At 58.6% G+C, this 21,316-nt stretch overlaps 2 protein-coding genes across 2 annotated transcripts in view; one reads left to right on the top strand and one right to left on the bottom strand.

Moving 5' to 3' along the window:
• SLC38A8 (solute carrier family 38 member 8) overlaps nt 1-10,964 on the top strand; it is a 36,853-nt gene extending 25,889 nt beyond the window's left edge. The window contains exons 8-15 of the mRNA XM_060131691.1: nt 247-455; nt 1,651-1,702; nt 4,027-4,297; nt 4,597-5,304; nt 5,618-5,714; nt 6,561-6,674; nt 7,340-7,426; nt 10,706-10,964. Of these exons, the coding sequence (XP_059987674.1) occupies nt 247-455; nt 1,651-1,702; nt 4,027-4,120 (355 nt within the window). The 3' untranslated portion in view covers nt 4,121-4,297; nt 4,597-5,304; nt 5,618-5,714; ... (1 more) ...; nt 7,340-7,426; nt 10,706-10,964. The remainder of the gene's footprint in view (nt 1-246; nt 456-1,650; nt 1,703-4,026; nt 4,298-4,596; nt 5,305-5,617; nt 5,715-6,560; nt 6,675-7,339; nt 7,427-10,705) is intronic.
• Nucleotides 9,542-21,316, bottom strand: part of NECAB2 (N-terminal EF-hand calcium binding protein 2) — a 38,600-nt gene continuing 26,825 nt past the window's right edge. The window contains exons 6-13 of the mRNA XM_060131694.1: nt 19,995-20,131; nt 17,392-17,495; nt 17,101-17,180; nt 14,005-14,058; nt 13,319-13,431; nt 10,968-11,045; nt 10,438-10,529; nt 9,542-9,960 (exon numbers count right to left, since the gene is read on the bottom strand). Coding sequence (XP_059987677.1) covers nt 9,932-9,960; nt 10,438-10,529; nt 10,968-11,045; nt 13,319-13,431; nt 14,005-14,058; nt 17,101-17,180; nt 17,392-17,495; nt 19,995-20,131 — 687 coding nt within the window. The 3' untranslated portion in view covers nt 9,542-9,931. The remainder of the gene's footprint in view (nt 9,961-10,437; nt 10,530-10,967; nt 11,046-13,318; nt 13,432-14,004; nt 14,059-17,100; nt 17,181-17,391; nt 17,496-19,994; nt 20,132-21,316) is intronic.

The following is a 21,316-nucleotide window of genomic DNA, read 5'->3' as shown; positions in this document are numbered from 1 at the left end:
AGGGGAGTCAGGTGGTTTGGCCAGCGTCGCCCAGCTGGTGTCAGGACTGGAGCCTGGCCCCCGGAGCTTGGCGGCCCAATGAGGCCCCGCCCTGTCGGCTACCCATGTGCGGCGGGGGTTCCCAGGGAGTGAGCCCTGCCGGTGTGCAGGGCAGTGGTGGGGGGCACTCTGGGGCACCCAGTGGTGGGCGAGTGCAGGGCTACCGCCCCCGGGAGCCCGTGGGAGCCCATGGTGCGTGGCCTCCAGGTCAGTGATGCAGGATTTCTGGAGGAGGGGCTGCTGCTGGGCGTGTGGGCCCCAGCCCCTGGCCGAGCCCTCGGGGCCGTGGGTCCGGATGTCGCTGACCGTCCTGTGGGTCACCGTGACGCTCGCCATGGCCCTGTTCCTGCCCGACCTCCGCGAGATCATCGGCGTCATCGGTGGCGTCAGCTCCTTCTTCATCTTCATCTTCCCGGGTGAGGGCCATGTGTGTGGGGGGTGGGAGTCCGCGGAGGAGGGATGGCTCCCAGCCCTGTTTACTGCGCCAGGCGCGGGGGGCCGGGGCTTCGCACACCTTCCCTCATTTAACATCTCAATGGGAGTGCTGTTATCAACCCAGCCTACAGATGGGCAGCCGGAGGCCCTGAGGCCTCCTGGGCGGAATAGCTAGCATGTAGCGGGGCTGAGTCAGCCTCACAGCCTTGTCTACCCTCCCGCTGCTGCCACTCACTGTAGGTTTCATTTAATATTTTCAATGATATGAAACTCCTGTGGTTGAAAGGTGCCCCACAAACATCTTCCTCCTTGTCCCCCAGTCTGGGAGGCAAACACAGTTTCCATGATGGATGGATTCCTAGGAAACCTTCCCAGTGTTAGTGAGTGATGATGTGAAATTCCAGCCAAATTGGCCTGAGGGTTAGCCCGGCCTGGCAGACCCAGGCTGGCCAAGGCTAGGGGCTCCCGGAGAAGGGGAAGCACCGCAGGGGCAGAAACCCCAGATCCTGCGGCCCCTGGCCCTGGGAAGCGCTCTCAGACATGAGTGATGGGGTCCGAGTGCCTCACCACCTCCCTTGGCTTCCTGCCCCCGCCGGCCAACCACCGTCTAGGGCGGATGGACCAGTGATGCTGTGTCTTGAACACACAGTACGGGTGGGTGTCCATGTCCTGAGTGGGGCCTTGTAGCTCTAGCTGTTTCCCGTGCTGGAAAGGACGGGCCAGGATAGGCTTGGCGGCGGGGAGAGCCACAGGCTCTTTAGGCAGAGCTGTCTGGCTTCAAATCTCAGCAGCACGATTAAAAAAGAAAAAAAAAAATGACAGAAAGAAAAAAATAACCAAGGCAGCTGGTAGTTGTGAAAGGCGTCCCGGGGTGAGGCCCCGAGTCTGGCCCTGACCCACTGCATCTCAGCAGAGACGTGAGTGTGCGCCGTCGTTGTCGCCAGAGAGGCCAAGGTGTTAGGGGGCGTCGAGCGGGGACCCCACAGTGACACCACTAGCCACCATTCGGCGCCCACTCTCCGGGGCAGGGTGAGCCTGCGGGGCCACTTCGGGCGAAGGCCCTGGCGGCCTCCCGGGTCCCCGGGGACTGCTGGGTGTCGGCTGAGCCCTTGCGAGCTCGGGGCTGCTTTGGGTTCGATAACGAAGAGCTGGTGTGACCCCGTGTCTCCTCCGCAGGTCTGTGCCTCATTTGTGCCATCAGTGTGGAGCCCGTCGGACCCCGAGTTAAGTAAGTGTGTGCACGTGAGGGTGTCGCCTCTAGCGTGTGCGGGGTTCAGCAGGAGGGGCGTGCGAAGGCTGCTCGCCCGCCGGGTCCTGCGTGTGAGGGTACCGCAGGCCAGGCCGGGAGGGGGGCCTTGTCCACACATCCCAGGCCAGCACACCGCGCCCTGTTCAGCCCATGCGCGGCCGCCCTTGCGCTCCGAGCGCTGTGGCCTCTGCTTGCAGCTTCATGTGATTTGGGGTCCTCCCGGCGTCTTGAGGCCCAAGTCGTGCGTGTTTCCCCATCCTGCACTCAGACCCCGGCAGGCTGGTCCTGTTGCCCCACAGGTCCCTGAGTTCCGGAGGCCGTGGGCTCCCCCATGCACCAGGGCAACACGTTCTGTTAACAGGACAGCAGGTCCTGGTTGGACGGGGCCTCAGTGCTGGGCCCCACGCTCAGCCCCTTTACCCCTTCCTCTCCCTGCGATGCTGGGATATTTCCATCCCAAAGACGAGGAGGCAGAAACCAACCCACAGGCAGGTGGCGAGCAGGGCAGAGCTGGGGCTCAACTCTGGCCAACTGGACGCAGGGCCCAACGCTTACCCCCTCCCTGCTCCACGTTGCTGGTTAGACAAGACAGTTTGGACCATCCCTTTTTTCAGCGGAGTACCCTCCACTGGGTCGGCCTGTGGTGTGACTTGGACCATGTACTCTGCCACCGAGGGGCCCAGTTGGACCCCACTGAGAAAGAGAGTGTGTGCACGGGTGATGGGCCAGAGCTCAGCCGGTGCCAGGGACCCGTGAGTCTGTGCAGATCTTGGTCCCATTTCACAGATGTGAAAACTGAGGCCAAGACGGCTAGAGAGGACACTAGTAGCTTTCTAGGGCTGCTTGTGGCTTACATCAACAGAAATGTATTTTCTCCCAGTTCTGGAGGCCAGAAGTCCAAAGTCATGGTGTCAGCAGGCCCCACGCCCTCTGCAAGCTCTCGGGGGGATTCCGTTCTGTGCTATTTCCTGCTTCCGGTGGCTCCAGGTGGTCCTTGGCTTGTGGCCGCATCACTCCCATCCCTGCCTGTGTCCTCACACAGCCTCTCCCTTGTGTCTGTGTCTCAAGTCTCCCTCTGCTTCTCTCCTCTGAGGACACCTGTCATTGGGCTTAGGGCCCACCCCCAGTCCATGGTGATCTCATCTCCAGATCGTTAACTTCATCACATCCGCAAAGACCCTATTTCCACATGAGGTCGTGTTCACAGGTTCCAGGTGGATGTGAATTTGGGGGACCACCATTCAGCCCAGTACAGATTCTCTTATGTCACAGCAGCCGTGAACTTGGGGCCCACTTGCAGCCTCTCTTTCCCCTTCGTCCAGCCACATGGAGCCCGAGCTTGGTCTTCCCACAGCGGCAGGCCTGTCTGGGCTCCCTTCTGGGTTGAGAAGCATTTTTCTGGGCACCTCTAAAGCTGCCTTGGGCTTAGCAGCAGCCCCGGTTGCCTGGGGGCCTCCTACATGGTTCTTTCCCTGTAGCGCCCTTTCAAGTCTTGCCACTTCTGTGTGGTGCCTCAGCCCAAGTTCACAGCAGCTGTTACTGATGGGCTTTAAAGATATTTTTAATCCTAGCGCTGCTTTAGGGCTTCCTGATCCATCAAAGCTGCCCCGAGGAGCCAGCAGCCCCATCACGTTTACTTCTCTCCCCGCGTTCAGGCGGGCGGGTGTTCACGGCACCGAGCTGCCGCTCTGCCACGCTGCGTAACTGGAGATGGTCTTTCCATGACAACGGATCCTTGTGGCCTTTGTTAACGGGCCAGAAATATCCCTATCATTTCGTGGGAATCTTATTATCGTGGCTTTTGCCTCACTGTCTGCACCGTCTCTCCTGGTTACGTTATGAAGCCTGTGGATGTGGTCTCGTGACCACCAGTTCCAGCCACCTCTGTCCCCTCCTCCGTGGCCCCCCCGCCGCTGTTCCCATCTGTGTGACCTAGGGCTTTCTTCTCCTTCCTCACTTTCGGGGGCGTCAACCCCCTAAAGAAAAGAAGCGGAAGAGAAGGGAGTTTGAAACTAGTGTCTCCCTCCCGCTATTTCTTTGTCTTTGATAAAATATTGGGAAGGAACGAGGTTATGAAACAACAGATCGGGTGAGAGTTGTTTTTGTTTTTTCAATTGCATGGGTACTTTATTTCCTGTTGTCTCAGAAACCCATCCCTACAGGTAAAGGAGGGTAACCTGAATTTTTTCCAAATTGGTGACTCTAGTAGGCTTCACATCGTAAGTTTTCTACATGTGTTTGGCTCGTCTGTGCAAATCTCCGGAAGAAGAGCGCGTGTTGACGCGCGTTTGTTGACTTGGCAGGTGCTTCCTGGAGGCCTGGGGGGTGGTCTCCGTGCTCGTCGGCACCTTCATCTTCGGGCAGAGCACGGTGGCGGCTGTCATGGAGCTGCTCTGAGGGGCGGCCCGCGGCCGAGCGGGATGGGGTCTCCACGGCTGCCCTGGTCCGGCTGCCTGCATCCAGCCGTGAGACCGATGTTATCTCATCATAAAGATGCTGGAGAAACGGATACGTTCTGCCTTCCCAGGCTGCTCATTTGGGCTTCTGCTGGTTCCCAGGGTTTCTGGTGCAGTGGTGAGGAGTTTCTTAGTGTCCTGGGCCTGTCTTGCAAGTGACCACAGACTGGGGGCTTCTGGCAACAGCAGTGCATCCTCTCGCAGTCTGGAGGCTAGAAGTCTGAGATCAAGGTGTGGGCGGGGCTGGCACCCTCCCTCTGCAGGCTCTAGGGGACGGTCCCTCCTGCCTCTTCCGGCTTCTGCTGGTTGCTGGCCATCCTTGGTTCTCCTTGGCTTGTGGCTGCATGCGTCCAATTTCTGCCGCCTCCCTCATGTGGCCGTCTTCCCTATGTATCTGTCTCAATTTCCCTCTTACAGGGCTCACCCTACTTCAGTATGGCTTCATCTTAATTACTTAATTGGGATCTGCAAATATCCTATTTCCAAATAAGGTCACATTCACGGTTTCCAGAGGTTAGGGCTTAAACTGTGTCCCCCAGAAAAATAAGTTAAACCCATAACTGGGAGGCAGGTGCTGAGGCCCAGAGAGCCCTACTTTGGGGTGCTGAGATCAAAGGCACGAGGCAAGGGCATTGCTCGGTGGGTGAGAGCCCAGAGGGCATTTGGGGCGGCCTCCGGTGGGGATGGCAGTGCCACGGCACGGGGGAATGCCCAAGGAGATGCGTGCCCAGAGCTGGCCACACAGCCTGTGCTTGGCCTCGCTCCAGTGGCGGGGGGGGGGGGGACCCGAGGAGAGCCCCCGCCCCTTCCACTGGCTGGACCTGAAGAGCCTGGAGGCCAAGTGCGCTGTCTGCTCCATGATTCCCTCCCCCATCCGGCGGTGAGGAACCACGCCTGGAGCTGCGGCTGAGGGGGCAGGGATCTGCCCGCGGCCAGGGAGGAGAGGAGGACGGGGCCAGGGGCTCCCGCGTCGCCGCCCCCGGCACTGACCCTGCCCAGGGCCCGGCAACCCCCGGGTGGATGTTGCTGGATCCAGGCCGCTCTTCCTCTGCCCTGGGACGTCTGCCAGGAGCCAGCAGTGCCAGAGCCTGCGTGGGCTGACGTCCTTCAGACACCTCCCTCCAGGTAGGCAGCAGCCGGGCCTTGTTTGTTATCTCGTGTCACGTGTGTGTGAGGCTGGTGGTGATAGAACTGTGTTGGAGTTTGGTTTTTTCCAGTTTATCCACCTGTATTAATTTTGGTTTTTGAGATGTAATTCACGTACCACGTAGTCCACCCTTTTAAAGTGTACAATTCGGTGCGCATTAGACGTACAGAGTCAATATCCGATTCCCGTACGTTTATCACCCCCAAAGGAACCCAGGACCCATTAGCCCTGACTCCCTGTTGCGCCCTCTCTCCAGTTCCCCGTAACCAGGGATCCGCTTTCTGTCTCTAGGGATTTGCCCGTTCTGGACTTTCCACATGAATACATGGCCTTTTGTGTCTGGTTCCTTTGACTTAGCGTGATGTTTTCAAACTCGCCCATTTTCCAGGTGAGGCAACTGAGGCTTAGGAAACTCAAGGCCGCCTGTCGCGTGAGGTGCAGAGTTGGGTTGCAACTGATTTTGGGTTAAATTCCATTGTCCATTTTCTGTCCGCTCCTAGGAGTGGCCAAGGGGGGTGGGAACTAGTTGGCCCAGGGGGTGGGGATGGGGCCCCTGCCCCCCAGTGCCCTGGCTGTTGGCGGAGACTCTGACCCAGTGAGGGGGACACAGGCCCCTTCTCCAAGTGCTCTCTGACCAGCCCCACCACGGCCTGCCACACCCTACAGTGGCCACAGCGTCCTCCTGGACAAGGGCGTCAGAACAGGCACATGTGCCGGCAGAACTGACTTCCTGGAGCATGTATCACCCCAGAGCTGGCAGCGGGTTTGGATGGTCCGAGACTTATCATCTACGCCCTGTGTGCTTGGCACTGTGCTGCTGCCCAGGAGGGCTGGGCTGTGATAGGACCCTTCATGGAGAGTCCTTCACGGAGGGTCCCGGGTAAGAACGAAGCATGGCGGGTAAGGGTCGTGCCAAAAAGAGAGGCAGTGTATGAAGTGGCTTTGGAGTTGGACTACTGGTTGTGAATACTCTCTGCCAGCAGCTGGTGGGGGCACCCAAGCAATGGTAGTTTTATTTCCAGAAAAGCTAGGTTGAGAGTATGAGGAGGTGAACACTGAGCTTCCTGGCAGTTAAGGGGAAAAGGGAAATAGGACCACAGGGCTTATGCCAAAGCCGGAAAGCACGTCAGGGAGGTGGTGGCCTGGCACTAATGCTAAGCAGAGATGAGGATGGGGCTCTTGCAGGGATGACAGGTGTCACCCCTGGGTACGATTGTTTCCATCTCTCTGACAGGTGGAGGGGATTCTCATAGGACTGAGCCTCAGATTGGCCATGATCACGCAAGGACGTGATGCACAGAAATGCAGGCTGGGATGCCGCCCTCTGATGTCTGAGCTCGTGAGGCAGGTACGATCATCTCCTGGACTGACCTCCTCCAGCCGCGAGCGCCTCCCCCTGGTTCGGGATAGCAGCTGGAGGACAGAGGGGCTCAAGCGGCGTGCTTGAGATCAGGGTGGCGCTTGAGATCAGGGTGGCGGCACCGGGCTCTGAGCACGGGCTCTGGGTCTGGAACATCGGAGCTGTCTCCTTGGCCAGGCTCCATCCCCGCTCTAAACAGCCCTTGTCCTCAGGTTGCTGACCCAGGAAAACCTCCGTGAGTGCTATTCTTAGCCTCGGTGTCCTTCCTGGGACCTGGGTCAGCACCTCCTCCTTTCCTTCCTCCTCCAGCCCTTAGTTCCTATCCTGTTTGTTCCCCTCTAAAACGAAACCGAGGGCAGCCCCTCCCTCCCAGCATAGCCATGGGGATGAGCTTAGATAGACCCCCAGAGCCTGGCCTGTCTCAGGATCCCGGTCAGTGGTGACACGTGTGCTTGAGTGCAGAGACCCTCCTGTCTCAAGTGACAGCTGTGAATGGGGCCCAGTAACGTTCTGCAGGCGAGGGGACTCGTTCTCCTGCCTTGAGCAGCATGGGCTACAGGGGGTCCGACTGTCCTGGGGAGGTGCCCTTCCAGTGGCTCTAGGTGCCCCCAGGTGCTGCCCAGTACCTGAGGGGTTGCCTGTGTCGCACACAGGACGGCGGCCACATGCCTCCCGTGGAAGGCTTGGGTTTTGAACGGGACACGGCAAGGGACACAGATGCTGAACATCTGTTTGAGCAGGTGAGTTGTGATTTTTTTAAAAATGAGATTCACGTAACATAAAGTTAACCATTTTGAAGTGCACGCTGCAGGGGCGCTGGGCGCCTCCGCACTGGTACACAAGCACCTCCTCCATCGCTTCCCAAACGCCTTCCCCAGCAACCCCTACTCTAGTTTCCGTTTCTATAGATTTAACTCTTCCAGACGTGTTGTGTGCATGGGATCGTGCAAATGTGGCCTTCCGTGACCGGCTGCTTTCACTCAGCATAGGGTGTGTAGGCGTCGCCCGTGTTGTGGCCGCGGGGTCAGGTGCCTTTTTATGGCTGAATCACGGTCCACTGCATGGATAGACCTGGCTTTGTCCATTCGTCCACGATGGGCATTTGTGATGTTCTACCTTCTGGCTCGTGTGAATAAGCTGCGGGCACAAGTGCTGGCTTAAACGCCTCAATTCTTTTGGGCCCGGTATAGACCCGGGGGCGGGGACTTTCTCGGTCTTTAACTGTTGGGGGAACCGGACTGGGATCTGACCGTATTAACCCGGAGCCGTTCCGCTGCACCTGTCTCTGCTGTGTGCGAGGTGGTTAGAGCACAGCACTGGGGGCAGACAGCTGCCCTGAGGGCTGCCCTGGGTTTGGATGGAGCAGTGCCACGTGGCTGTGTGGCCTCTGCTGAGCTGCTTGCCTTTGGGTATCGGGTTCCCTACCTGCGGATCCCAGGATGACGCAGGAAGCAGCGACGGCGCCTGCCAAGTGCCTCGCACTGGAGTGAAGTAAGTGGACGCCCGCCCTTATCCCTTTAGGGTTGATGTTTGTTCTCTTCAGAGCCTATTCCACCCACGCAGAATCTGAGGAGGCGCTAAGTGCCCGTGGGTGCAGTCAGCCCCGAGCCTACAAGAGGCGAGAGCTGGGGCAGAGGGTCACGGGCCCAGAGGGCGGGCTTCCTCAGTTGCGCCTCCAAGAACCTCCACCCCGAGATTATTTTTTGTAAAACAGCCTGGAACGGTAGCAGCTCAGGGTGGGCTGAGGTGACGCTGTCAGCAGGACCTCCTGCAGTGGCCTTCTCGTGAAAAGAAGGGGTCTTCTCCCCACTTCACAGATGAGAAAACAGAGGCTGAGTGCAAGGATGCTGACATGTTCAGCTGGGATGTAGGTTCAGCTGGGATGTGAATCTGCATTTTACGCTTCCAACAAGCCCCCATGATTTCACTGGGCACCGCGGCCCAGTTCCAGGCCCTTTCTCTCTCTCCTTCTTCCCCGGCTCCCCAGCAGCCCCTGGCAGCTGCCTCCCTACCTGCCCTCCTTTCCGCCCTGCTTTGGGAAAGGGAGGCATGTCTCTCTTCTTGTCCCTTGGGACTTCTGTGTATTGTCTCTCGTGCACTGCGGCTGGGGAAATAGGAAGTTACAGAGGTAACTTCCAGCATTGGACTTGAAATCACCTTGAAGTCTAGGGTCTTCTGGTTGGCTTGTTGGAACAGGGTGTGCAGTCAAGGGTCGACTGTGTCCAGGGAGGTCTGGCTTTTGCGCTCGGCTCTTAGGAGGTGATGAACCGGCTCTTAGGAGGTGATGAACCTCTAGGACCTTGGAAGTCCTGACACGTGTATCTTTGTTTACCTGGGGCCACTTGGGAGCAGCCTGACCTCCACAGGGGCTGGAGGCTAAGGTCAGCCAGAGCCGCCCCCAGTGCAACTCTGAAGGTGAGCATCCCTGCCTGGGAGAACCAGGTGCTGTCTGCACGTGTCACTGGGAAGGGACACCCTAAGCTTGGTCCCTCCGGGACCCTCTGCCGTGCTGAGTTCAGTCTGTAATGCTTTTGCTGCCATAACCCGTTAACCACGAGAAGAATGGCTTGGCTGCGTTCTAAGAGTCCTTCTAGTGAATTACCGAGCCGAGGGTGGTCGTGCGGACCCCCCGCACCTCGCAACAGGCGTGACTTGTTTGTCAAGATACATACGTCAGCGGCATCACTTCCCCTTGACAGATAAGACAGCTGAGGCGACTTGGTTCAGGTTTCAGGGCTAATAAGGGGCCCCGAGCATCCTGACAGCTTCACTCGCCCGCTGTCATCAACTAGAAAACGGGAAACAAACACGCAGCCGTCCCCAACGCTAGTTTATTTGGTGCCTGTCCCGGGCACTGGCTACATGGGGTCTACTGCCGCCTGCGGGCTCGGCCCGGGCCTGGGGGTCACCACAGGGTCCCAGCTCCTCGCAGGAGGAGGAGTGGCAACCAGGAGGGGAGAGAAGGGTGAGGGGCGAGCCCGGCCGAGGACGTGGGGGCTGGTCCTGTGTGGCCATGCGCTGGGGGCGGGGCCGCTCCCCCCTCACTCACTGCCGCCCTCGGGCTGCAGCAGGCCCAGCAGCTCGATGCTGCTCTGTCCACAATCGGGGCGGGGGAGTGCCAGGGCGGGGGTTCGCCTTCACTTCAACCAGCAGGAAAAGACCTTCTACTGAAAAGACAGCTCATGTACCACAGTTTCTAGAAAAGAGTGCACGTCCTTCATCAGAGGGAGCAGGGCGGCAGGGGCTCAGTCACGACCCAGGGTGCACCAGGCAGCTGGAGAGGAGGGAGGGAGACGCGTCAGGGGGAGGAGGCTGCAGCGGCCCCTCCCCCCTCCGGGCCAGAGAGCGGGGCCTGCGGGCTGCCGCTCCGCTGCCGCTGCCAACTCTGTGCCAGGCGGGCGGCAGGGGGCGCCGTGGGGAGGTGGGTGCAAAGCCAGGGGCTGGGCCCTACGCAGGGCACAGAGGTGCTTGTCCTGGGGGCAGATCACGTGCCCATGGAGGGACCGGCAGTCTGGCTGGGAACGCAGTGGGGTGTCCCGCAGCGAGGCCTGCCCTGGCCTTTGGGCGTGGCTGAGGCCCGGCCTCCCTGCCTTGTCTAGGACCCCCTCTGGTGGACTACACTTCCTGGCAGCTAAGGGAGCTAAGGGAACAGAAGAGTCTAGGGTGGTTTGGGCCTCAGCTCAGCCATTTCTACCGGGCCCATGGCGTCCCCGCTCCCTCTGTAGCTGGTCCAGGCCCTCCTCCCCGCTACCTGGCACGGAGATCCGGGAGAGGGCCTCGGGCTGGCTCAGCGTGTCCACCTTGACGTGCCGGAACGCCTTACACACGGGGCTCTGCAGGTGCCTGCAACGCAGGGGGCCGCCCGTGAGCTCTTGGGGCCCACACCCCAGTCAGCCAAGCTCGGGGCTCAGAGCCCTGGTGCGAAGGTGGGGCCGGGGCCCCAGGGGCACAGCCTGGCTCTTGCCTCCCCCTGAGCAACCTTCACTGAGAGAACTTTCTGGATTTTTATCCTTGGGCAGCAGTTTTGCAACAGGAGCAACCCTGCAGGAGCCAGATTCAGGGCCCAGCAGATCACGTTCCGGGGGTCAAGCTCCAGCCTGAGAAACGCCACCTCCAAGTGGATTGAGGCCCAGCCGTCTGAGCAGTGGATGCCGCTGGAACCCCGACTCTTCACCCTCCCCGCCAAGGAGCCTCTGGGACAAGGGGGCCTGGAAAGGGGGCCGGGGCAGGTCCCCGCCCCCCGTCCCACCACCTAACCCCCGGCCGAGGGCTGACACCTACATCTTCCACTCCTCCTCTGTCTCCCAGAACTCGTAGACCACGAAGGTGACGCCGTCCGCCAGCCTCACGGCAGCGATGCTGCAAGAGGAGAGAGACCGGACTCAGTGGCTGCACGGGGCTGCCGGCCTGCTTGCTCCCCAATGGGGTGCACACAGGGCCACACGGCCCCCAGACAGGGCGGCCCCTGAGCCAGGCTCGGGGCTGCCCGAAGACCCTGGAAACGTGAGGCTGGCAGAAGCTGCAGCAGCCGGGGGTGGTGACAGGCCCGCAAGGCAGCCTGTCACGACCCGAGGCTGCCCGCAGTAAGACGCTCCCTTTCTGCTCAGGCCCCCCCGAACCCTCCAGGACCAGCCACCTAGTCTGATCAGCTGCGTGCACCTCTCTACCCTCTAGAGCAAGGCCTGGCGCGGTACAGGGGCCAGCGTGGCTGCTGAATGAATGACAGTGAAACGTCTTGGAAAAAGGCTTTCTAGCCATCGAAAAACCTACCTTTAAAAGCATCTCCACCTGCCACGTTGTCCTTCATAATCATTCTTTCATTTAATCCTTAAAAGTAGGAGAATCAGACATGGCCCAAGGCCAGAGCTGTCGTCCCTGTGTGAGCACCAGGGTACTCACCCCATTTCAAGTAAGACAGAGACCCAGGCTGGGGGGATGGAGCAAGGTGGGGGGGGGTGCCTCTAAGAAGGTGGCCGACCCCAGGAGAGGGAGGGCCGGCCTCCTCCGAGGTCACGATACCACCCCATCTGGCCTCTCGGCCACCCCCGTTCCTTCTCCTTTTCCCACACGCTCAATAGCACAGAACCCCAAGCATCCCTCAGGAGAATCCTGCCCCCAGAACCCCAAGCATCCCTCAGGAGAATCCTGCCCCCAGAACCCCAAGCATCCCTCAGGAGAATCCTGCCCCCGTGGCGTCTGCTCCAGGTTTGGGGCTGCAGAGAGGACGCCCTACTGCATGCTGCCCCCTCCCGGCCCTTCCCAGCCCCAGGCCCCCTTCTTCCACGCCGTCTCCCTTGATGAGCACACAGCTCCCGTGGCTCCGGGTGACACCTGCATGCCCACCACTCCCCGGATCTCCCCACTTGTACATCGGCACCTCGAATGGCATCTGAAATTTAACGTGGCCTTACTCCCCGCACCCACGCGCCTGACCTTCCGCGGCTTCTCCCGCTCAGCCTGTGGCCCCGTCCTCCATCAAGTTCCTGAAGCATCTCACACTCCGCCCGGCCTCTTTCTGCAGCCCCCCACCCCATCCCGGCCATGGTCAAGTCCAGTCAGCCCCACTCCAAAACAGACCCCAGCTCTGCCCACATCGTGCCAAGACCAGTGCCCTCTCCGGGTGACTGCATGGCCTCTCCCTGGCCGCCAGATGCACACCTGTTGCCACCCCTTCTTACACAAAGGAGGCAAGACCGAGTCTCCCTCCTGCCTAAGCATCTCTCCCCCATGGTCCCTGGTCCCCGGAACGAGCAGGGCCTGCCTGCCTCTCTGGCCATCTGACCCACCCACCCCTGGGTCACTCTGTCGAGCCACACCAGCTGCTTGCTTGCTTTTTCTCAAACACGGCACCCTCACTGCCACACCAGGTCTGGGCACGAGCCTGTGCCAGGCCTTCTGCGGCGGGGGGAGCTGCTCAGCACTCAGCCTGAGCACACACGCAGCCCCTCCCCAAAGCCCCCTGTTCGCTGGCCTGCACAGCGCCCACCGCCAACCGGAATCATCTTTCTTCACCTGCCCTCCGCCACCACCTGGAATTAACGTGCAGCAAGAGCAGCTGAGTCACGCTGCACCCCCAGGCCTGGCCCCCCTGCTTCACCAGGAAGCAGGTGGAGGCACATGTGCTCTTGAGGTAGGAAAAAAGCAACCGGGGAGGGAGACGCTCGAGGCAGGGAACAGGCACGGAGCCTACCGCTGGGCACCGACGGGTGGGCCACGGACGGGAGACAGCCCGGCAGCTTGCGCCAACGGCCCTCTGGGACCACCCCCAGCAAGGATGCAGGCCTTGGCCGCAGGGACCAGAGGGTGAGGCCCCCGAGTGGCGGCTAACGCTGAGTGGGCGCTGGGGGCCAGGCACTGGCCTGTACCCCCCACGGTCATTATTCCACTGACGCCTCCAACCCCACCAGGGAGCGGGTCCGGGCAGTGGACCCACTTTACAGATGAGTAAGCTGAGGTCCGCGAGATGAAGTCAGTTGGCACGTTTGCGCAGCAAGGAAGAGCCCGCGCTAGGACCACCCCGCTAGGGGGCTTCCCTGGGGTCCGCTGTGTTCTCAGGGGTGAGGCCGGTCCTGCCCTGTGCCTCCACCCCAGACACAGCTCCCAGCCACCACCGCGCCCCGCGGCTTACTCACTGGAAGCAGTTCCTGGCTCCGGCGGTGCCCCTCAGGTACTGACGCAGGGAGTCCAGGAACTCGACCAGCTGCTCAGGGCACACGGCCATCTCCTGCCGGACCAGCTGCAGATGCTCCGGGGCCACAGGACCAGTGAGCCACCCTGCGGGCTCCCTGGCATCCCGCCTCCCCCGGGACCCCGCCCAGCCCAGGAGCCCGCCTCCCCAGGACAGGACAACTTCTTCAGAATAAAACCGACCCACTCCCCCGCTGCACACACACACTTTTCATTCTTACACGTGGAAACTGGCGAAAAGTGAGCTAAACTTAAGAAGCCAAATGCAGGGAGTAAGTCCCACAAGTGCTGCAAAAACAGACAGGGTCGCTTAAAGAGGCTCCAGAGAGACTGGGAGCTGCCTGCAAGGCTTCGGGTCCAGGACACGACAAAACGAGTGACCAGCAAAATGGTTTCTGATTGAATCAGCATTTTGACGTCACTGTCCTGCTGATTACGTTGCTCCGGGCCCCACCGATCACAGCCCTGGAGCCTCTAAGAATGCTCATGGGAGGGGAGGGTGGCCAAGTGCTGGGGCTGCATCTCCCCTTGTGGTGGTCCCAGGGTAGAGGTGTCAGGGACACTAAGCCGCCTGCATCTTGAGGCCTGGCTCAGGCAGGGATGGGGCCACAGGAGAGGGAGGGGTCCTCACCATGTTGGTGCTTTCTTCATCCGAGAGATGCTGCTGGAAGTCAAACCAAAGGGTCTGCAACAACAAAGCATGAAGAGATGCCTGAGACAGAGGCCACCGCTGCTAGGGAGGCTCCCAGGACCACCACAGTGACCCCTGAGCACCCAGGGCCACCGAAGAGCTCCAGCCCCTCCACCCCACGGTTCCAGCGGCTCTGCAGTCCCCGAGCGGGTGGGAGCTCCCAGGGCCAGGCCTCTCTGGGCAGGGCTCAGCCCACCCTCCAGGCAGTGCCGGCTCAAGACCGGAGCCGGGAAGCCAGGCTGCAAGGCCACCCACAGGGAGTGGCACAGATCCCTTCTGGCCGTGGCCTCTAGGGGGCGCTGCAGCCACAGAGGCCAAGCACGCCGATTGCAGAGCACACGAAGGAGGCTCCACTGTGCTGAACCCAGGACGCTGGGGTTTTGTCACAACTTCCGCCGACAGCCTTGCTGGCAACAGGTTCCCCGACAACTTACACGTCGCCCCCAGTCACAGCCCCTGGCGCCTCATGAATATAACGGCCTGAATGAGGTGGTCTGTGCTCGCTGGCCTTCCACCGGCCCTGGGGGCTAAACCCTCTCTACGAAATCTTATGTAACTTGCCAGACTCCCCGAGGTCATGGCTGCCCTACTGTGAGCTCTAGGAAAGCAGGAAGCCCGTGCACTCTGCTCCTGACCGCGTGCTTGTGTCTGTAATGGTGCCCAGCACCATGACTGCAGAGCAGAGAACCCAGAGGCCACAGAAGCTGGTCCAGGGTCAGAGTCTGAGTCTGAGGCCAAGCCTCTCTCCTGATCCACGGAATCAGGATCCTTCTTCCTTTTTCTTGGGCACCCCAATAAAGGCCACCTCTGGGCCCATCCCTGTCCATCCTCCACGAGGGCAGCCCGTGTCCCTGGCGCAATCCCGCACCCACGCGGCCGATCTGCAGGGCCATGACCCATGCAGTCACCACCTGGACATTCTTAATAATGTTGGAACAAGGGGCCCCATAAATTACACAGCCGGCCCCAGAGAGGGTACTGACTTTCCGGGGACATAGGGTGTGCATGTCGGCGTTTGTAGGCGGCCAAGGTCTGCTTGGCAGAGCAAGTCTCTTTCCGTGCTTTTAAAACCGTGTAGATGGGCTCCTGGAGAGCACTGGTTCCCTAGATTTCTCCTGGCCAGCTGGGCCCCGCGGCAGTGAGGATGAGGTAAAGATGAGGGGAGGGTGGAGGAGGGACGGCGGCACCCACGTCTGCGCCCCCCGCCCCGTCTCCCTGCCTCGCCGTCCCAGCGTTCCAGGAGCCCAGGCACAGCTAGGAGCGCTCAGGTTCGCCCTTGGAGGGCGGGGTCCAGAGCAGGTCCCGGATTGGCCCCTGCTCGCAGCTCGGGCCAATCAGAGGCTGGGAAGAGGGCCCCCCCGCCCCGTCTCCAGGACGCACAGGTGCTCCTTGGTTTCCAGCCAGCCGGTTGTTAGGGCGACTGGGGCGCTAAAAATAAACTTCAAAGAGCCTCCCCCTGGGGGCGCCCGCAGAGTTATGACAACCGGGCCTCAGGGTCCCCGCCGAGCCTTTCCCACCGCTCCCACCCAGCAGCTGGCTTTAGCGGGGCGGGGTGGCGGGGGGGGGGGGGGGGGAGATCCCACCTCGGCCTCAGACCTGCAGGTGGGATGGCCACCTCCTCCCTCGGACTCCTCTCCAAGTCTCAGCCTCACCTCCTCCTGGGGAGCCCCACCCACTGCCCTCACGAATCCCTCAGAACCCACAAACCCATCAAAGCACTATTTTTCTTTTGCCCTTTTGCAAAAGATATAAAAAAATTCAGAGAAGTAGGAAAAATGTAAACTTGCCACTGCAACCCCACAGCCTGGAGATCCCTGCTATCTCGGTTTATGTTGATATACAGGTATGGTATGTGTATAGGTTCTGGCATCAGAATGTCTACTAATAACTGCTAAACAACATTGCTAATATTAAATGCTAACTATGCAGCAGGCTCTGTGCTAAGCCATTAAGACACCATTTAATTTAATCCTCACAATGACCCTGTGAGAGGTGCCATTCTGATTATTTTCTCTGTGGTTAGAGGAGGACTCTGAGGTTCAGAGAGGGTAGGTCACTGGCCCAAGGTCACACAGCTGTTAAGTGGTATAGCCAGGATTCAAATACAGGCAGTCCGATACTGGAGCCTGTTGGTAAACCTTAAGGCAAATTATTTTCTTTCTTCCAACGAATGGTAATCGTTATGGGCTGAACTGTGTTCCCCCAAAATTCATATGTTGAAGTCCCAATCCCCAGTACCGCGAAACGTGACTATATTTGGAGACAGGACCTTTGAATAGGTGATTAAGTTAGAATAAGGTCACATGGGTGGGCTCTAATCCAATATGACTGGTGTCCTTATAAGAAGAGATCAGGACACAGACACACACAGACACAGGGAGAAGACGGCCGTCTACACGCCAACGAGAGAGGCTTCAGAAGAAACCAGCCCCGCCAACATCCTGATTTCAGATTTCTAGCCTTGATCTGTGAGAGAATAAATGCCAGGGTTTAAGCCCCAGTTCTGGCAGCCCTGCAAAGCGAACACAATCGTATCCTGACTGCCTACCGAGCCGTGAAATGTTCTCCGAAAACACGATCCCATAAAGGCTGTGCCACTTTCCATCACTTGTGGATGTGTCACGTCCCATTTTAAGAAACTTCACGCTGCCGGTCATTCTAATCTCTCCTGGGACGTCACCATCCCTCACCCACCACCTTGCTGGGTCTAGGCTACCACCTGCCCAGACCACGCCGCCGCCTTAACGCCTCCTTGAAGCTCTGTCCCCTTGCTGCCCGTGGTCCTGCCGACTACTTTCTGTTCCTGGAGACGCCCCTCCTGGCTGCCCGCCCGCCCTCCACAGCCGCTCCTCTCCTCGGCTCCTACACAATGGACCCGTTCCCGGCGTCCACCCTTACTCCGCGCTCCACCTGGGGAATGTCCTTTCCAAGGCTTCCTGACTCCTGTCTCGAGCTCTGGCCTCACTCTGCACTCTCTGGGGGCTGGGAGGGCAGAGGGTGGATGCAGGGACAGAGGCGAGGGCTCAGTGGGCTCACCTTGCTCTCCAGCCGTCCTATCAGCCCCGCCAACCTGCTGATCTGGGCTTCCAGGCCCTCCTCCCTGGAGTCTGAGGTGACTGGGAAGGAAGAACAGAGATGCTGATTGGGGGGGCAGGGCCAGGCCTAAGGTGGAGGGGAGCTCCCGGCCCTGCCCCGGCGCTGAGACCTGTCCCCAGCCCTCCCAGGCTCGGTCCCCATGGGAGGCCCAAGCCCCATGTGGACCACTCTCAGAATTCCCCCCAGGACCCCCCAGCCAGTGCCCCCCACTCTGGGCCACTGCTCGCTCACCAAGCGGGAAGCTCTTCCCTTGCTCCACGGCCGTGAGCTTGTGGTTGTGGGCGTAGACGGGAGTGGAGCTCCCAGACCAGGTCTCCACCACGCTGTGGTTCTGTCTGCAGAGGAGTGGGGCAACACACACTATGAGGGGGGCTGCAGGGCTCTGGCCGCCTGTGGCAGCTTCGACAAACATTAAGCACCGACTGGGGGCTGCAACGTGCAGAGAACTCACTCCGTGGAGCCCCGGCCCTGTGAAGTGAACATCGTGGCCTTTGTTTTACAAAGGGGGACAACAGGCCCACTGGCCAAGGCCACGCTGCAAGCGGGGCCGGGTTGGGATGAACTCAGATCCTTTCCAGGAACCCAGACCCTGTTCCCGGGAGGTTTAGTTCCAGGGCCGGGCGAGGCTGAGCCAGGCCCCCAGCCTCCCCACAGCCCACGGCTGCCCCTCTCCCCGGCCCTGCTGGCCTCGCTGGGAGCCGATTCAGCATTCACTGTGCTCTGGGGTGGGGGCCTGCGTTGGCTAACAAGCCCCCTGTCCAAAAAAGGAAGCCCTAAGACACAGTCGAGAGCGGGCATCTGACAAAGACCCGTGATCCTGACCTCAGCCTGGCCCATCCCGTCATGACACCACCCGCCACACACACTACTGTGCACACACACGCACAGCACCCGGCATCCCTGACGTGCACACACGGCCCACCCAACACTGTGCCTGGCACGTAGTAGCGACTCAACAAATGCCCAAACCCCATGTGCAAAAATGCTGGAAAACTCACCACAGACGTAAGAATACAGCCAGACGCACATATCCCCCCAACATACACACACACACACACACACACACACACTCCTGTGTGCACGGCCGACACGCCTGGTCCCCGGGGCTGCCTTGGTAAGGTTCTGGAATGTGCCTCCTGTGAGCCTGAAAGCCCAGCAGCCTCTCCCTGTGCAGAGGGGCCAACCCCCCCACCCCCCGCCAAGGGAGGTGAAAGGCTGGCAGATTCCCTGAGGTGTCAATCGGGGCGCCTCAACAAACTCAGACCACGAGTGGGAACCGTGGGAGTCCCCCAAGGGCGGCAGGGTCTGAACCAGTGGCTCGTGCCTGGGTCACGGCGTCCCTAGGCCTGGGAAAGAGGGTGCTCAGGGGACCTGCAGCTGAGAGCCGAAACAGCTGAGATTTGGGCGGTTTGAGGTGGCAGTGCCTGTGAAGCAGATGTGTCTCCCCATCGCGATGTGCCACTCCTGCCAACAACACCCCCAAGTAAGCTTCCAAAAAGGGGGCAGGCAGGTGTAACGGCTGACACGTGACGGAACTGGCAAAGCGTAGGAAATGGGCTCTGAAAATCACGCAGCGGTCCTATCTGTTCCGCAGCAGGAGAGAAACCGCAGGTTTTTAAATCAAGATAGTGATGAAAAAAAAAATGAAGAAAATCTATGTGACAGCTTCCAGAGCTGAGGCTGTTAACCTTGGGAACCCTCAGAATCACAAGACTGATCAGCTATGCAGAGTCCTGGGCCCAGCTCCCAGGGACCCTAATCCAGTGGGCACGGCCGGAGCCCAGGAATCTGCACTGTGCATATCCTAGGTGACCGGGCTGCAGGTGCTCAGAGCAAAGGCATTTTGCGAACAGCATCACTGAGCAGCCTTTGCAGTCATATGTGACTGGGACAAGCCCCCCACCAACCAAAAAAACACGATCCCCCAGGCCCAGCAAACAACACCCTGCTGTGCCGGGTCTCTGCCTGGGAAACGCGGCAGAGACTCAAGGCTCAGTAACGCGTGGGCACCTGGCAGCTGCCCCCGCCTGTGTCTATTTCTTTATTCCCCCTTTGCCCCGGGCACATCAGCTCTTCAGGGAAGAACCGGCACAGAGGAGTCGGCCGGAGTTGGACAGCAAATGGGAGGGCTCGTGGCCCCCAGGGGCTGGCCCTGCCAGGCCGGAACGAGACTGCTAACTCTCCGGACCCCCATCTCACCGCCCCAACAGTGTCCCCCTGCAAAGAGGGGGGACCCCAGGTACTTTTCCACGGCTTCAAGGACCCACAAACAAGGCTTTAAATAACACCAACTAACATTGGGAGAAAACCACTCCATTTCACTGCTCTTTCACTCTTTCTGAAGTCATGCTTTGATGCTCCTCTGTTTTCAATGCCCATCTATGATCTCACAGCCTCTCTTTTTGAACAAAGAGGGAGCAGGCCTCAGGGTCCAAGCTGACTGCGGGCACCCACAGCGCTTATTTTTACAATTTCTTCACTCACAGCATGTGATACTTGTTTTCGAATGATGGTAATAGCCACCAGAGTTTCCTAAATTTATTCCCAGGTTTTAAAAAATGAGTCAAACAATAGAATAGTTTTAGCTAAACAATAATGTGAGCAATATGGAAATGGGGCCAAATGGACCAGAGTCTAGGAACTAGTCATAACTCTGTGAGGAGGCAGGTATATATCGTCCCCACTTAGAGAGCTGGGGAAGTGGAGGCACAGAGGGGAACAGCAGCTTGCCCAAGGTCACCCAGCCCCCAAGCACACGAACGTCCCCACCAGGCAGCAGGTCAGCACACACACGGCCCACTCCCACAGGCCCCCACAAGGTCCCACCAACGCACCGGATCTGGCTGGTCTGCTCTTCGATGGCCTCCACCGCACTCTCCACCGAGCTCAGCAGGGACTGGATCTGATTGGCCGTCTCCTTCAGGAGGAAGCGTGTCACAAACTGGTCCACGTTGCTCCCACCCTCATACACCTGTGGCGGGAAGGGAAGGGGCACAGAGGGGAAAGGAGTTGGGGAGGGATCGTGGGTGGAGATCTGGTGCAGGGGTGGGGGGACACCTAGGGTCAGTGTCTCTGCACTGGGATGGGGGTATCACAGGGCTCCAGCATGAAGGCAGGGGTACAGACTCAAGAGACCACGGTGTGAGCCCCAGCTTCACCAATTACTAGTACTGTGACCTCCACACCACAACAGAAATCACTGTAGTAAGGACTGAATGAAAAAATTATATAAAATGCTCAGCACTGTGCTTGTCACATAGCAAATACTCAGTATACAGTAGCTGCTATGATGATGATGATGATGATGATGATGATGATGATGATGATGATGGTGATGGTGATGATGATGAGAAAGATGGTGGTGGGTCACTTCTGTTCAACATAGTATTGGAAGTCCTAGCCCCAGCAATCAGACAAGAAAAAGAAATAAAAGGTATCCAAATTGGAAGGGAAGAGGTAGAGCTGTCACTATATGCAGATGACATGACACGATAAATAGAAAGCCCTAAGGACTCCACAGAAAAACTACTAGATCTAATAAAGGAATTCAGTAAAGTAGCAGGATACAAGATTAACATTTGGAAATCGGTTGCATTTCTTTACACTAACAATGAAACATCAGAAAGGGAATGCAAAAAAACAATACCTTCTAAAATCACACCAAAAAAACACACAAAACCTAGGAATAAACCTGACCAAGGAGCTGAAAGACTTATATGCTGAGAACTATAAAAGATTAATACAGGAAATTAAAGAGGATTCAAGGAAATGGAAAGATATCCCATGTTCTTGGATTGGAAGAATATTGTTAAAAATCACAAAACTACCCAAAGCAATCTACAGATTTAATGTGATCCCTATCAAATGACATTTTTCACAGAACTAGGATAATCCAAAAAGTTATATGGAACCATAAAAGACCCAGAATTCCCAAAGCAATCCTGAGGGGGGAAGAAAACAAGAAAGCAGGAGGCGTAACTCTCCCAGACTTCAGACAATACTACAAAGCTACAGTAATCAAAACAATGTGGTACTGGTACAAAAAGAGACACACAGATCAATGGAACAGAATAGATAGACCAGAAATAAACCCACACACCTATGGTCAATTAATCTTTGACAAAGGAGGCAGGAATATAAAATGGGAAAAAGACAG

The sequence above is a fragment of the Lagenorhynchus albirostris genome, chromosome 19 (assembly GCF_949774975.1).
Source record: "Lagenorhynchus albirostris chromosome 19, mLagAlb1.1, whole genome shotgun sequence".
Lineage (NCBI taxonomy): Eukaryota > Metazoa > Chordata > Mammalia > Artiodactyla > Delphinidae > Lagenorhynchus > Lagenorhynchus albirostris.
This window is presented reverse-complemented; position numbering and strand designations above follow the sequence as displayed.